This window comes from Podarcis bocagei, assembly GCF_964188305.1.
Source record: "Podarcis bocagei genome assembly, chromosome: 13".
NCBI lineage: Eukaryota > Metazoa > Chordata > Lepidosauria > Squamata > Lacertidae > Podarcis > Podarcis bocagei.
In genome coordinates, this window is record NC_138138.1 from 18,395,383 (window position 1) to 18,409,917 (window position 14,535).

Sequence of the window (14,535 nt, forward strand, 5' to 3'; positions counted from 1 at the left end):
AGAGGGAGCAGGCTTCTTTTCTCCTGCTCTCAAAGGTAGGACTCGAACCAACAGCTTCAAGAAAGGAGATTCTTACTAAACATCAGGAAAAACATCAGAGGAAGCTGACAGCTAGGGACATCCCTCTAGACTGGCATGTGGCAAACTGAGTACTTCAACAAATAATACACAGGGTGGTGATATAATAGCAAACATTTTGTGTGACTTTTGTTAAATACAGTGGTACCTCGGGTTACAGACACTTCAGGTTACAGACGCTTCAGGTTACAGACTCCACTAACCCAGAAATAGTACCTCGGGTTAAGAACTTTGCTTCAGGATGAGAACAGAAATCACGCGGCAGTGGCAGCGGGAGGCCCCATTAGCTAAAGTGGTACCTCAGGTTAAGAACAGTTTCAGGTTAAGAATGGACCTCCAGAACAAATTCAGTTCTTAACCCGAGGTACCACTGTATTTTATTTTATTTTCATTTTTAAACAATATTTTAATACATTCACATCATTTTTGATTTTTACACTCCTGGGATTACTTAGATTACTTAGATTCCTCGGACTCCCCCTCACCTCGGCCCAGTTTCCAATTTCCCCCTGTATTTTTTGCATCTAATTACATTTTTCTAATCCGTTTTCTCTCCTTTTTTTACCTCAACACATATTACATTATAAGTGTTACAACAATCCTGCTAACGTTATTAAGTGTACACAGTGGTCTTTAAGATATTCTATAAACTTCTTCCACTCTTCTTGACTGAATTCCATATCATCTCGGTGCCTGATCCTCACGGTCATCTTTGCCATTTTCAGCATAGTCCATCACCTTGGCTAGCCACTCTTTTTTGGTCAGGACGTTCTCTTCCTTCCACTTCTTCTGTGTGACTTTTGCCGTGGGCAAAGTGAAGCAGGTGGAGCTGTGCCCCATTTGTCCTAATGGAGCAGCCTTCTCTGGCTAGTGGTATATCTATGAGGAGGAGGGAATGGGGTTCGGGTAGGAGGGGAACAGGCTGCATGATGCGAGTCTTCACCCGCTGTCTAAAGGGGCACAAGCCAGAAACAGGTTTACCATCACCTGGCAATATATCGCAAATCATGTTGCGCATGCTGTGTAAAAATCACAATGTGGGGGAAAGCCATGAAGCCAGCCAATACATAGCTCCATACTTATTTCAGACATTGTGATATATTGCAATTATTATTGTTTGTTTGTTTGTTTGTTTGTTTGTTTGTTTATACATACCCCACCCATCTGGCTGAGTTTCCCCAGCCACTCTGGGTGGCTCCCAATCAAGTGTTAAAAACAATAAAGCATTCAATATTAAAAACTTCCCTAAACAAGGCTGCCTTCAGATGTCTTTTAAAGATAAGATAGCTGCTTATTTCCTTGACATCTGATGGGAGGGCGTTCCACAGGGCGGGCGCCACCACCGAGAAGGCCCTCTGCCTGGTTCCCTGTAGCCTCACTTCTCGCAATGAGGGAACCGCCAGAAGGCGCTCGGCGCTCGATCTCAGTGTCCGGGCTAAATGATGGGGGTGGAGATGCTCCTTCAGGTATACAGGATGTTTAGCTGGTGATATATCGCGATGTTGGAAACCAGATATTGCCTTGCCCTGGATAGCATATGTTGGCCAAACTCATCATGGGACTGAAAAGACTCTACAGAAAAGATTCTACACAAACACCCCCCCCCCACAGCTGCATGACAGAAAGAAACTGAACTGAGGGCTTCTGAACCACAGGCGTATGGTGGTGGAAACGGCACCTGTGGCATTCCCACCTGCTAATAGGGTTGCTAAAAAGCACAATGGCCCTTGCCAGGAAAAGAAAAAACTGGGCATGCAAACCTAATTTCCGGTGGGGTGTCCAGAGAGGACAATCCCACTGGAGAAACTTCCTGTGGTTCTCCAATCCCTTAACACAGGTGAGCCCTGAACACCCCACCATAAAGAATGTCTGGCATCAGAGGAGGGGGAGGCCAGGAACCTAAGCTACTTGGTAGAGGGGCAACGAGAGGATGCCAAGACTCCTGGTCTTACCAGGAGGCGCGTTGTTTCCTGCGTGAATATTTCATACCCTTTTACCAGCTCGATCCCATTTGCAGCCGCATCAATATTAATGAAGCCTTTCCCCCCCCCTTCTTCCTCGCCCCCCCCTTGCCCCCGCTCCGGCCTCCACTCACCAGCCCTCCGGCCTGCTTTGCCAACTCACTTGTTCTGGGGCAAGCGAGGGCTTTGTTGGCCGTTGTTCAGGCCAAATCCCAAAGGGGCCTGAGGCTAAGAGAAAGAAAGGCAGAGCGAGAGAGCATTGGCGGCGGCGGCCGGGGGGGAGCATGACGGGGCACGGATGAGCCCAAAGCAAAAAGAAAAAGAAAAGAAAAGGGATAGTTGGAGAAGACGCAGAGGCGGCAGAGAGGAATGAATCAGTGAGAAGCACCGCCTTGATTTAGACAAGGCCTGAGAGATGTGCATCGATGCCCTAAGCTGAGGCGGTGAGGTTTTATTTTAGGGAGGTTGTGTGTGCAAGCTCACTTCCAAGAGCGTGCAGGACTGCAAACACCGGTAGCAGGAAGACTGGCCGCTAGCAAAACTGTCCACCGGCACTGTCTCTTCAACATTTTCCCCATCTCTTTCAGGGAGATGCCTCATGCCAGCAACCCAAATGTCCAAACGGAAGAACAGCCGTCCACAGCCAAGAGCCAGGGCGGCACACAGTTGAAATCCTGGCCTTTCGTAACCGGGGTTGCCGGTTCCAGGCCTGCAATGGGCATGGTTCCTGAGGATGGTTCTAGGCCCGTGGTTCCCAATTAGCTAAGCACAGTGGTACCTCGGGTTAAGAACTTAATTCGTTCTGGAGGTCTGTTCTTAAACTGAAACTGTTCTTAACCTGAGGTACCACTTTAGCTAATGCAGCCTCCTGCTGCCGCTGTGCCACCACGCGATTTCTGTTCTCATCCTGAGGTAAAGTTCTTAATCTGAGGTACAGTGGTACCTCAGGTTACATATGCTTCAGGTTACAGACGCCGCTAACCCAGAAATAGTGCTTCTGGTTAAGAACTTTGCTTCAGGATAAGAACAGAAATCGTGCTCTGGGGGCGTGGTGGCAGCAGGAGGCCCCATTAGCTAAAGTGGTGCTTCAGGTTAAGAACAGTTTCAGGTTAAGAACAGACCTCCGGAACGAATTAAGTACTTAACCCAAGGTACCACTGTATTGTTTCTGGGTTAGCAGAGTCTGTAATCTGAAGCATCTGTAACCTGAGGTACCACTGTATTGTGGATCCCGTGTTTTTCAAAACCCTAGTTATGAAGCGCACTACTTTTGAAAATTTTGGAATCTCTATGGTAGTTTTTGTTACGTGAGTGGGGCCACAGGCGTCCGTCCCCCCCCCGGCAGACCACCAATTGGGAACTGCTGCTCTAACTGCCAAATAGATGTACCATCTTTGCCAAAACGTGCTGGCGTACATCGAGGGAAACGTTCCGTGGTAAATCGTCCATGAGGACTTAATTCCACATGAGTACCTCATGACTGAGAGATGAACCAGCCCAACGTAGCGCCAGGGTGGGGAACCTCAGGACCAGAAGCCTAATGTGGCCCCTGACATCTTTATGTAGGCAAAATTGCACCACCAGGGGAGATATTGGCAAGTCTGGAGAAAACCCAGTGTTTTCAGAAATGCAAAACAAATTATGACAAATCTTCAGAGAAAATGCCAGGAGGGGAAACTCACAACAATATGGAAATGGCGTTGGAATGGAGTATCCTGATCAGGAGCAATTCACGCTGCAGCATGTTTTTTGCAGGTCACGCTCAGAGTAAGCTGGATGCCGAGGAGACAGGTCAAAATCCTACTGTCCCAGACATGTAATTTTCTATATGGATGCAATATTTAGACTGAATGCATAAGTGGGTTTTAGATAACCAGCCTCAGCAGGAAAGTTAGGCTCCAAGGAGCACTGTCAACAAGATTCTGGCTCGTGAGGAATATTAAAGACTAGATTTCCCCTGAAGCATTGCTGGGGTGGGGACTTGGATGAGTGTGTCCTCTTCTCTGTATGAAAATATTCCCTCCCCGCCAAAAAAACCCTGGATTTTGGGGAGAAGGGTCCTTGCCTAGTCTTCTCTCTGAGATGTTCGCTGGAAGCTGCCTTTTCTAGTGTATTGTAATAGAACCCAGACGATGGTGTAGGAGGAAACTCATAAATTGAGGATGACGATGATACAGTTTGCCACCTCAGTGAAAAGTAGGCCTAAGGGGCCACTGATCAGAGGAGGCCTTTTCCTTCTCACCATGTTGCTGCGCTCTTCCTTCTTGGGAAAGAACAGCCACCCTGGGGACAAGGTCTCAAATATCTGCAGAGTTTCTGAACATATGTGTATATATATGCACGCCATCAAACACAGCAGCTGATCCTTGAAAATTCAGCGCTAATTATGCAATGACTCACTAGGCCCTCCGTACTCATAGAGCCTGTGTGTGTGTGGGTGTGGGTGTGGGTGTGGGTGTGTGTGTGTTTAATACACGCACATGCATGTACACGCACAAACATATATTTCTGTTCCAACCCTGATGTGTGATACCCACAGATACTCCATGTCTTGGTCACCCACTGAGTATCTGCACAGAATCTGTGTTTGTGTGTGTGTTAGCATCCCCCATCCCCGAACAAGAAGGTCGCAAAGAGCAGCAGCAAATCATCTTGCCCGGGGATGTGAAATTGGCATTAGCTGTCTACCATCTTGTCAATTTCACCTGCGCTCTTTGTGGTCTTGGTACACAGATCTTTCAACTTATGAAAGATGATCTGCTCCCAGCCTTCTGGTTTCTCCCTCCCTCCCTCCCTCCCTCCCTCCCTCCCTCCCTCCCTCCCTCTCTCATTTGAGCACCGCAGCTGCTTTTAAAACGCTTTCCCCAGGTGATAATAACCTGGGATAGAAATTGACATAAGCAGAGTCCACAATATCTGTTCAGCCCAGCAGAATTCCAAGATCCATGTTGGTATTTGAATTCCAACTACATTGGGAAATACCGTACTTTTCCGTGTATAACACACCCCTGTGTATAAGACACCCGCTGTTTTGGGGACGGAAAATGGAGAGAGATTGTCCAGAGTTATTGAGCATTTTTGGGGAGGGTGACCCAGAAAATCACTCACCTGCCTGGCCAACGATGCTAACACCCAGTCAACACCACCCCTTGCCACAGACACCAATAACATGCTGCAGACCATCTCCGGTTCGTGGCCTCAACCAATCCCATGTCACCCCTAGGTACTACCCATGTATAAGACAACCCTCTATTTGAAACCTAATTTTTCAGTAAAAAACCGTAGTCTTATACACAGAAAAGTAAGGTATGCCTGTGTGCTGATACTCTCGCCTTTTCTGCTTCAGAGGAAATGAAATTTATTATATTTCCTCCCCAGCCCATCTTTGGAACACTGAAATTCTTTGTTCTGAGATTTTGTTTTCCATGGTGCTTTTCCTAATGCAAACGTTGGTTAGATTTTTGAAGAAGAAGAAGAAGAAGAAGAAGAAGAAGAAGAAGAAGAAGAAGAAGAAGGGGAGTAGTAGTTTGGATTTGATATCCCGCCTTTCACTCCCTTTAAGGAGTCTCAAAGTGGCTAACATTCTCCTTTCCCTTCCTCCCCCACAACAAACACTCTGTGAGGTGAGTGGGGCTGAGAGACTTCAAAGAAGTGTGACTGGCCCAAGGTCACCCAGCAGCTGCATGTGGAGGAGCGGAGACACGAACCCGGTTCCCCAGATTACGTGACTACCGCTCTTAACCACTACACCACACTGGCGGTGTATTCCCTCCCATATACACACGTGTTAGGGCTGTTTAAGCTTTTAAAGAAAGCCAGCAATATTCCATCAGGTTTGTATCCATAAGGTTGTAACTTGTAATGTGAAATTTGGCGAAATCCAGTTGATTCCAACATTATTATGAAATATGGTGGGTTCCTTGTGTATGTCTCTCCTGAGGATTGTGTGGCTGCACAGATTTTCCTCGACTACCTTTTTGCAGAAGGAGAATAAATGTGCCAAGCTTGTTCTTCTTGCACTGTAGGGAAGATGCTAAGTAGCATATATGTATTTACCGTATTTTTCGCGCCCTATAGGACGCACCGTCCCATAAGGCTCACCTAGTTTTTTTGGGGGGGAAATAATGGGGGAAAAATTATTTCCCCTCCAGGCGCAGGGCTGGGGCGGGGGAAGCCCGAGCTTCCCCCACCCCAGCCCCCAGAACAGGCAACTCTCCGCAAGCCGTGGGAGCCCGGCGCTGGGCTCCCGCGCTTTGCGGAGAGCTGCACGAAGCCTGCATTCACCCCATAGGACGCACACACATTTCCCCTTCATTTTTGGAGGGGGAAAAGTGCGTCCTAAGGGGCGAAAAATATGGTATATATGTATGTATTTGAGAGATTGGATAATCCAAGTACAAGTAAACAAATGCCCATTGACAGCATGAGGAAAAGGGGCCACTTGAGGGAATGCATTGGTGATAACAGATTCATTATAGTAATTATTAATTTTCTGAATAAATCGGGTTTAACACAGATTAGAGCAGTTTGAAACAAAGCCTACAACATGCTCTGATTTGGGGCTTGCCATGTGTGGCTTATATCAGATGGACAATGTACTATTGATACAATTAATTGGGTATATGAGGGGGGTTATGTTAGTTTCCGATGTGAAATTCTGTTATACTGTTGAATGGTGCACAACTGTGCAATGCTGCAGCCAGACCATTGACTGGGCCTGGTTTTAAGGAGCATGTGACACACATACACAACAGCGCAACTTTGGACCAGGTCACAGAATCACAGAATTGTAGAGTTGGAAGGGACCCCAGGGGTCATCTAGTCCAACCGCCTGCAATGCCGGAATCCTGCCCACAGCTGTCCCTGGGTAAGCTCGAACCACCAGCCTTCAGGTTAACAACCAGATACACTTAACCTGTTATGCCACTGGAGGTTCCATCTGAAAGCCTTTACTCCTCATTATTCAGCATTTTTACTGGATGCCTAATAACATGGTTCCTCTGGGCTGCTCACAACGATAAAATACAATATTAAAATATTGGGTTGTAGCCAACTAGGTTTTACTCAGAGTAAGCCTAGAGAAATCACTGAATTGGTCTGCTCTGAGTAGGACAAATCCATTATTTTATATTATACAGCTGTACCTCAGAAGTCAAACGCCTTGTGAGTCGAACATTTTGGCTCCTGAACACTTCAAACCCAGAAGTGAGTGTTCCAGTCTGTGAACGTTCTTTGGAACCCGAACATCCGATGCAGCTTCCACAGGTTCTGATTGGCTGCAGGAGCTTCCTGCAGCCAATCGGAAGCTGCGCCTTGGTTTCCGAATGTTTTGGAAGTCGGAACAGACTTCCGGAATGGATTCCGTTCAACTGCCAAGGTATGGATGTATATCATGATACAGTATGCCTCTCCAGCCACCGTATTGACTGATGCTGCCAGATTCCAGCGAGGCGGCCTCCTCTGTGCTGGGATTTCCTTCTCCCCCAGATACTTCTACTGACCACGTTGTTTTCTTCTTCATCTTCTCCCATCTCACAGGAAAAAGCGGATTTGGGGGAGCTGAATTTCTCTCTCTGTTACTTGCCCACCGCTGGGCGCCTCACGGTCACCATCATCAAGGCCACCAACCTCAAAGCCATGGATCTGACTGGATTTTCTGGTGAGCCGGCGGGGCAGCCGTGGGGGAAGAAGGGCTGTAGCAGGGCCGGCCCTATCATTAGGCCGAGTGAGGTGGGTGTCACAGGGGGCAGGTGCTGGCAGGGGTGAGGTGTTGGGGGACATCACTGTCTCCCTGTGTGTCATGGAGTCAGCTTCTATTTAGGGAAGTGTGAGTAACACACGCCGTCTTTTTCTTTGCTTTAGGTGGCAAAATGTGTTGATCAGTCCCATGTGTTGGCTGGTATGTTGGCCAATCCAGTGTGTGGTTGGAGGCTTAAATACGTTCGCATTGAATCAAGCAGTGGAGCCCCACATTGGGGCTCAGTAAGGGACCCCAGAGAGGGAAAGGGCTTGGAGGCAGGAGAAAAATATGGGCAAGTAAGATGAGGAGAAAAAAAATAATGCTGGAAAGGAGGTTGTGGTGGTGAAATATATTAGGCAGCTAGGATAGAGAGGCACCAATAGCATATTGGGATCCAGTGAATCTGTGGCTTATTTGCAGTAGGTTGACCAGGGTGGTTTAACAGTAGCAGAAACAACACAGCTCTTTCCCCCCACAAATGAGACTGCCGAAATTAAGATAATGGCAGCGGGTGGGGGGACCAGGAGTGATTTTTGTGTGCGAAAGGATGTGTGAGCTCAGGGACGAACAGCATGTGATGTTAAATGAAATGAAATAATGTATTTGCATTTTATGGTCACATTAAAAAAAAGGCAAATAGCAGCTATGGGGCAGGGTGTTGATGCTTAAGAGATCGCAGCAGGAGGAGACAGGAAGTTTAACCGTTTCCTTCCTTCTTGTGCTGCTAAAGGAAATCTCCCCTCCAAAGCTGCCTATTGTAATCCGCCTGATGGTGACTGCTACGGTACGATAATTATTTACCACCACCACTCCAGCAGCTGCTATTTGCATTACAAAAAACCATTCACGTGAAATGCAAGAATATGTTTAATGCCAGGTCTAGCTAGGCCTATCCCTTCCGGGGCTGGAAACCTCCTGGACTGAGCATGTGCTCGGAGGCACCCTGTTTTTTATTTCTGTGTATGTGTGTCCACCCATCTGAGGCACTGTTTTGCATCTGGACCTGATTGGTAGACTTTGGAGCTCCTGGAAAAAATAGGTCACACCAGCCTGATAGCTGCCCTCCCCTGGGCTAGGTTTTAGCAGGGTGACGCATGGTGGGTGGGGTGGGTGGAACTGTGTCTACTGTATGGGTGGTCCTATAGTGGGATAAGGAAAGATATGGGGCCTATTAATAGGAAGAGGGTGGGACACAAAAGGTGGCTGTATGGTTGGTGAGAAGCAAATGGATGCGTGGTTGGGACACGCTGGGTGGGACTCTCTAGGCAGTTACCAAGAACACGATTGCATCGCTATGGTACTTGCTCAAAGCAGCCTTCATGTGGTTAACATGGAGGGATGGACTTTGAGAGTCATAAAATGTGGAATTGGCTCTGGCAGGTTGGGGAGAGGTGTAGACCTGAAATATTCTGGGGGCAAGTAGTTTTTCAGCCCCCAGTGTTAATAATAATAATACCCTGCCCATCTGGTTGGGTTTCCCCAGCCATTCTGGGCGTCTCCCAACAGAATATTTAAAACACAATAAAACATCAAGCGTTAAAAACTTCCCTAAACAGGGCTGCCTTCAGATGTCTTCTAAAAGTCAGATAGTTACTTATTTCCTTAACATTGGATGGGAGGGCGTTCCACAGGGTGGGCGCCGCTACCGAGTAGGCCCTCTGCCTGGTTCCCTGTAACCTCACTTCTTGCGGGGAGGGAACCGCCAGAAGGCCCTCGGAGCTGGACCTCAGTGTCCGGGCTGAGCGACGAGGGTGGAGACGCTCCTTCAGGTGTACTGATTCCCCCTTCTCTCTCCCGGAAATCACAGTTGTATGGAGTTGGACGAGGTTGTGCCCACTGACCCTCACCCAAGTGTCACATCCCATCTCGGGCATCCAAGCATTGGAGTAAAAACAATTGGCAGGCGCTGTTCCCCAATCGCTAGAGGTCATCTCTGATGGGACTGGGGAGCACTTCCTGGGACTGCCCAGAAACCGCAAAGACCAAGCATATCTTGGGACTGGAACCGCTGTCAAGATGGCGGCATCTAAAAGCAGGGGTGGGGAGAACGGTGGCATGTAGGCAGCATGGACCGGGCCTGGTCTGCTTCCCCCATAATTTGGTCAGCCTCCTCTCTCTAGATCCTTATGTCAAGGCATCCCTCATGTGTGAAGGGAGGCGGCTGAAGAAGCGCAAGACGTCCATCAAGAAGAACACGCTCAACCCCAGTTACAACGAGGCCCTCGTCTTTGACATCCCCCAAGACAGCATGGAGCATGTCAGCATCACCCTGGCGGTCATGGATTATGACTGGTGAGGCACAACGCACACAGGTGCGCACTCTGCCCCGAAGTCCCTCCTTTTTCCATTCAGTAGATGAGTCTCTTCTGGGCAGCGGTGATTCCCACTGTGTTTCTTTGCCATCCTGCCAAAATAAGGCAACTCTGGGATTCTTAGCTCTGACCAAAGGGATGTGTGGGGTCTGGCAAAGAGGACACTAGGAACCAGGACCACACGTGGAGGCAGAGACCCAGTTTTCCTAGGCCAGGGAATGGCATGATGTGCGGTGTAAGAGGCGGCAAGGGAAGACGTCCGGCTTCTCAGGAAAAGGCAGCGCAAGCTAGAGGAAGAGCTGAGATTCCTGCTTCTTCCAAAAGGGGTGTGGAAAATCCAGACCAGGTTTTCCTGGGAGGAACCTGGTGTCTAGTGAATGGCAAGATTTGCAGGGGGTTCAAGGGAGGGCCCCCACGCTTCACAGGAAAGGCAACCTACAAGAATGCTGGAATTCCTGCTTTGGCTGTGCAGAAATGGGAGCCAGAGCTGAGTTCTCTGCAAGGCGAGTGGAGGCTTTTAAATGAGGGGAGGGGGCTGAGTGCCAGGATTTCTCGCTTCTCTCAAAGGATGGGAAGCAGAGCACAGAATGGGAGTCTGGGAGCCAGGCTGCCTTGGTTCCATCCTCTTCTGCTTGACCTTGAAAGGAAAATGTTAGTGTGGCAGGTATTGTTGTTTTTTAAGAGCTGCTTCGATGTTATTTCTGCATAGGAGCCTTGCAGTGCTGAATCAGAGACGAGAGTCTGGCTCGTTTGCACAAAGCAAGCTTTCCTTGTGTCGCCAGCCTGCTGCCCACAGCCACAACCATTTCTTACAGCAGAGATGGGGAACTTGCAGCTCTCATCCGCCCCAGCCAGACTGGCCAGTCGTCAGGGATGATGGGAAGTCCGGAAACGTCTGGAGGAGTTCCTCATCCCCATCTTAAACTATTAATTCTTTAGGTGGGGAAGGGGCATAGCAAGCTTTTTTTTTTTTAATGGCCTTAATAGTCTTTCTCCATCCCCGGTCCCAAGATTGCAATGCTAGTTCTACCCAGAGGAAGCCCATTGACGCTAATGGACTTGACTTAGATTCAGTTGTTTTGATCGGTGTACTCTGAATAGGACCAGCCTTGGTTACAGCCCAATGTAAATAAGTTAAACTGATTTATAACACACGCGCCACAATGCTGAAGTCGCATCATGCCCCCTTCCCCACCCTATTCGTTGCTCATCCTCTTCTCTCAGTTGGTAGAACATGAGAGACTCTTCATCTCAAGGTCGTGGGTTTGAGCCCCACGTTGGGCAAAAGATCCCCCACATTGCAGGGGGTTGGACTAGATGACCCTCGTGGCCCCTTCTGCAATCCTTACGATTCTATTATTCCACAGCATTGGGCACAACGAGGTCATCGGGATGTGCAGAGTGGGCAGCGACGCAGACGCACCCGGGAGGGACCACTGGGCCGAGATGCTGGCGAACCCACGCAAACCCATCGAGCACTGGCACCAGCTAGTGGAGGTGAGTCTTGCATTGCAGCGAGAGTGGGGACTACAATTCCCATCATCCCTGCTATCTAGGGATGATGGGAGTTGTAGTGCAAAATCAGCTGGAAACCCAAGTTTGGGAGACACTGGCTTAGAGGAAGTGGGGGCGTGGCGTTGAAAAGCCAGGGGTGTGATCTGCTGGGTCACAATGGGGGAGCAAGGAGTCCTTGGTCCTCTCTGGGAAAAGCAGGCAAAGAGTAGCATCCGGTGGTTAGAGGGCAAGGCTGGTGGCTTCAAAATGCTGTCAGTGGGATTTTGGATCATGGTGGGAGCTGAGAGCATCCCGTTTGCTCCTTTGAACACTTCCTCCTCTCCCCTTCTTCAGGAGAAGACTTTGAACAGCTACATCAACAAGAATCCTCCAGCGCGGGACAAACCCAGCATCGTAGTAGAAAGCGTTCAGTCGGACTAAGGCAACCATCACCAGCCCTTTGCCACCAGGGACTGTGAGTACCTATGGCAGAAGGGGGCACGGCAGCAGGGGGGGGGGAGAGAGAAATGTACCCACAAAGCATAACTTCAGTGCAATTTGGAGATGCTTCCCTGGTTACTTTTTTTTTTTTAGGGGCAAACAAACCCCTGCATTGAACTTTTTAAACCACTGAAATGGTTTTTATTTTGATTCTATATTTTGTGGTTTTCTATTTTTGATTTTGTTCTGTGAACCACCCTGAGACCTCCGGGTGTAGGGCGGTATATAAATTCAATAAATAATAATGATAATAATGATGGTGGTGATGGTGGTGATAATAATACAGTCGTACCTCGGAAGTCAAACAGAATCTGTTCCGGAAGTCCACTCAATTTCCAAAACATTCGGAAACCAAAGTGCAGCTTCTGATTGGAAGCTCCTGCAGCCAATAGGAAACCGCGGAAGCCCCTTCGGACATTCGGCTTCCAAAAATAGTTTGCAAACCGGAACAGTCACTTCTGGGTTCACAGCATTCATTAGCCAAAATGTTTGAGAACTTAGCTGTTTGAAAACCAATGTACAACTGTGATGATGATGATGATGATGATACCAGTACCTCGGTCACTCAGCTTGCTTGCGGTTCCTCCCTTTGACCACCTGAGGGAGTCAAAGGCAGCTTTTTTACAGCTCCTCTGAAGCCCCTTCCCTCCCCACTTTGAGCAGGTCAAAACAGGCCTGTGGCCAAGGGAGGGCTATTGGATGCATTGCTCCACTTGCAGCAACACTTTGCCCCACTTAGGTTTTTATTTTTTTTTTAAAAAAGAAACCATAGACGGAGGTCTTCATTTGTCACACCTCACAAGCTGCCCATTTGATAAACGAGGTTTTCATTTTGGAATGGAAATTTGGCACCCCCTGCCCTAAAGTAGCAGGGCCCATCCAAGAATCCTGTCCCTTTGCTCACCGTGGGTTTTTCAAGTTCACGTTGCTGTACTAATTCTTTCAATCCCCACCTTTGTCTATTGTAACTGGGAACATGCCTGGGTAACTTAATAAAGCTCTAGTTTATTTACAGTAAGGAAGGCATTTGGTTTTAAGTAGCCAAATGCCACAATCAGGACGCAGGTGGCATTGTGGGTTAAACCACAGAGCCTAGGACTTGCCAATCAGGAGGTCGACGGTTCGAATCCCCGCGACGGGGTGAGCTCCCATTGCTCAGTCCCTGCTCCTAGCAGTTTGAAAGCACGTCAAAGTGCAAGTAGATAAATAGGTACAGCTCCGGCGGGAAGGTAAACGGCGTTTCCGTGCACTGCTCTGGTTCACCAGAAGCAGCTTAGTCATGCTGGCCATGTGACCCGGAAGCTGTACGCCGGCTCCCTCGGCTAGTAAAGCGAGATGATCGCAAGAAAGCAGTTAGGTAGGGAGATTTCATAGGGACGGGGTGGCGCTGTGGGTTAAACCACAGAGCCTAGGACTTGTCAATCAGAAGATCGGCGGTTCGAATCCCCGCAACGGGTGAGCTCTCATCGCTCGGTCCCTGCTCCTGCCAACCTAGCAGTTCGAAAGCATGCCTGTGCAAGTAGATAAATAGGTACTGCTCCAGCAAGGAGGTAAACGGCGTTTCTGTGCGCTGCTCTGGTTTGCCAGAAGCAGCTTAGTCATGCTGGCCATGTGACCCGGAAGCTGTACGCCGGCTCCCTCGGCTAGTAAAGCGAGATGATCGCCGCAACCCCAGAGTCGGCCACGACTGGACCTAATGGTCAGGGGTCCCTTTACCTTTACCTAAAACGCCAAGGGATCTGGTTGGATGGTCTTTTCATTTTATTATATTGTGGATTATGTTTATATGGGATTTGTAGGATCCCCACCCCCCTTTCTATGCCAACCACTAAGGACTAAACCCTACACAAATCCAGAGTGGAGTCCCTAAGTGGGTGGCATGGCACCTTCTGGCAACTCCTGGTGCCAAACGTTTTGCTCTGCTTTCCTCTGAATCACATTGGGGAGGCCAGGGCAAGGGGGGAACTTGTTGTCTGGGCAGCCCAGGACTTCCATGCACCCTCCCCAGGCTTGTGCCTGGGGTGTGTGTGTGTGATTTTGGGTGCTGTTAACTCAGCGGTTTGACTTGACTCCCAGAGACACACTCCCATTTCCCTTGAGACAGAGAGATGCCAACAACTCCAGCACAACCCTGGTGGATTACCTGCGCTGAGAGATAGACAGAGGATGTGTAAATATGTTGGTTCTTGTACACTTCTCAGCCATACCGGTCTCTGCAGCCACAGCTGGTGGTGTGATTCTCCAACAGTTTGACTTCACCCTCGGAGGCACATTTCACTGTCTTTTGAGAAGACAGATGCCATCAATAATACAGTGGTACCTTGGTTCTTGAACTTAATCTGTTCCTGGATTCCGTTCGACTCCCGGAATGGTTCAAAAACCAAGGTGTGGCTTCCAATTGGCTGCAGGAGCTTCCTGCACCCAATCAGAAGCTGTGTCGGACTTTTGG

General features: G+C 48.8%; 1 protein-coding gene across 4 annotated transcripts in view; it reads left to right on the forward strand.

Annotated features, from left to right (window-relative positions):
- SYT3 (synaptotagmin 3) overlaps positions 1–14,535 on the forward strand; it is a 56,305-nt gene that overhangs the window by 39,300 nt on the left and 2,470 nt on the right. For all 4 annotated transcript variants that reach the window (XM_081166529.1, XM_081166530.1, XM_081166531.1 and 1 more), the window contains 4 exons: positions 7,578–7,698; positions 9,900–10,071; positions 11,459–11,588; positions 11,940–12,060. In XM_081166529.1, coding sequence (XP_081022655.1) covers positions 7,578–7,698; positions 9,900–10,071; positions 11,459–11,588; positions 11,940–12,026 — 510 coding nt within the window. In that variant the 3' untranslated portion in view covers positions 12,027–12,060. The remainder of the gene's footprint in view (positions 1–7,577; positions 7,699–9,899; positions 10,072–11,458; positions 11,589–11,939; positions 12,061–14,535) is intronic.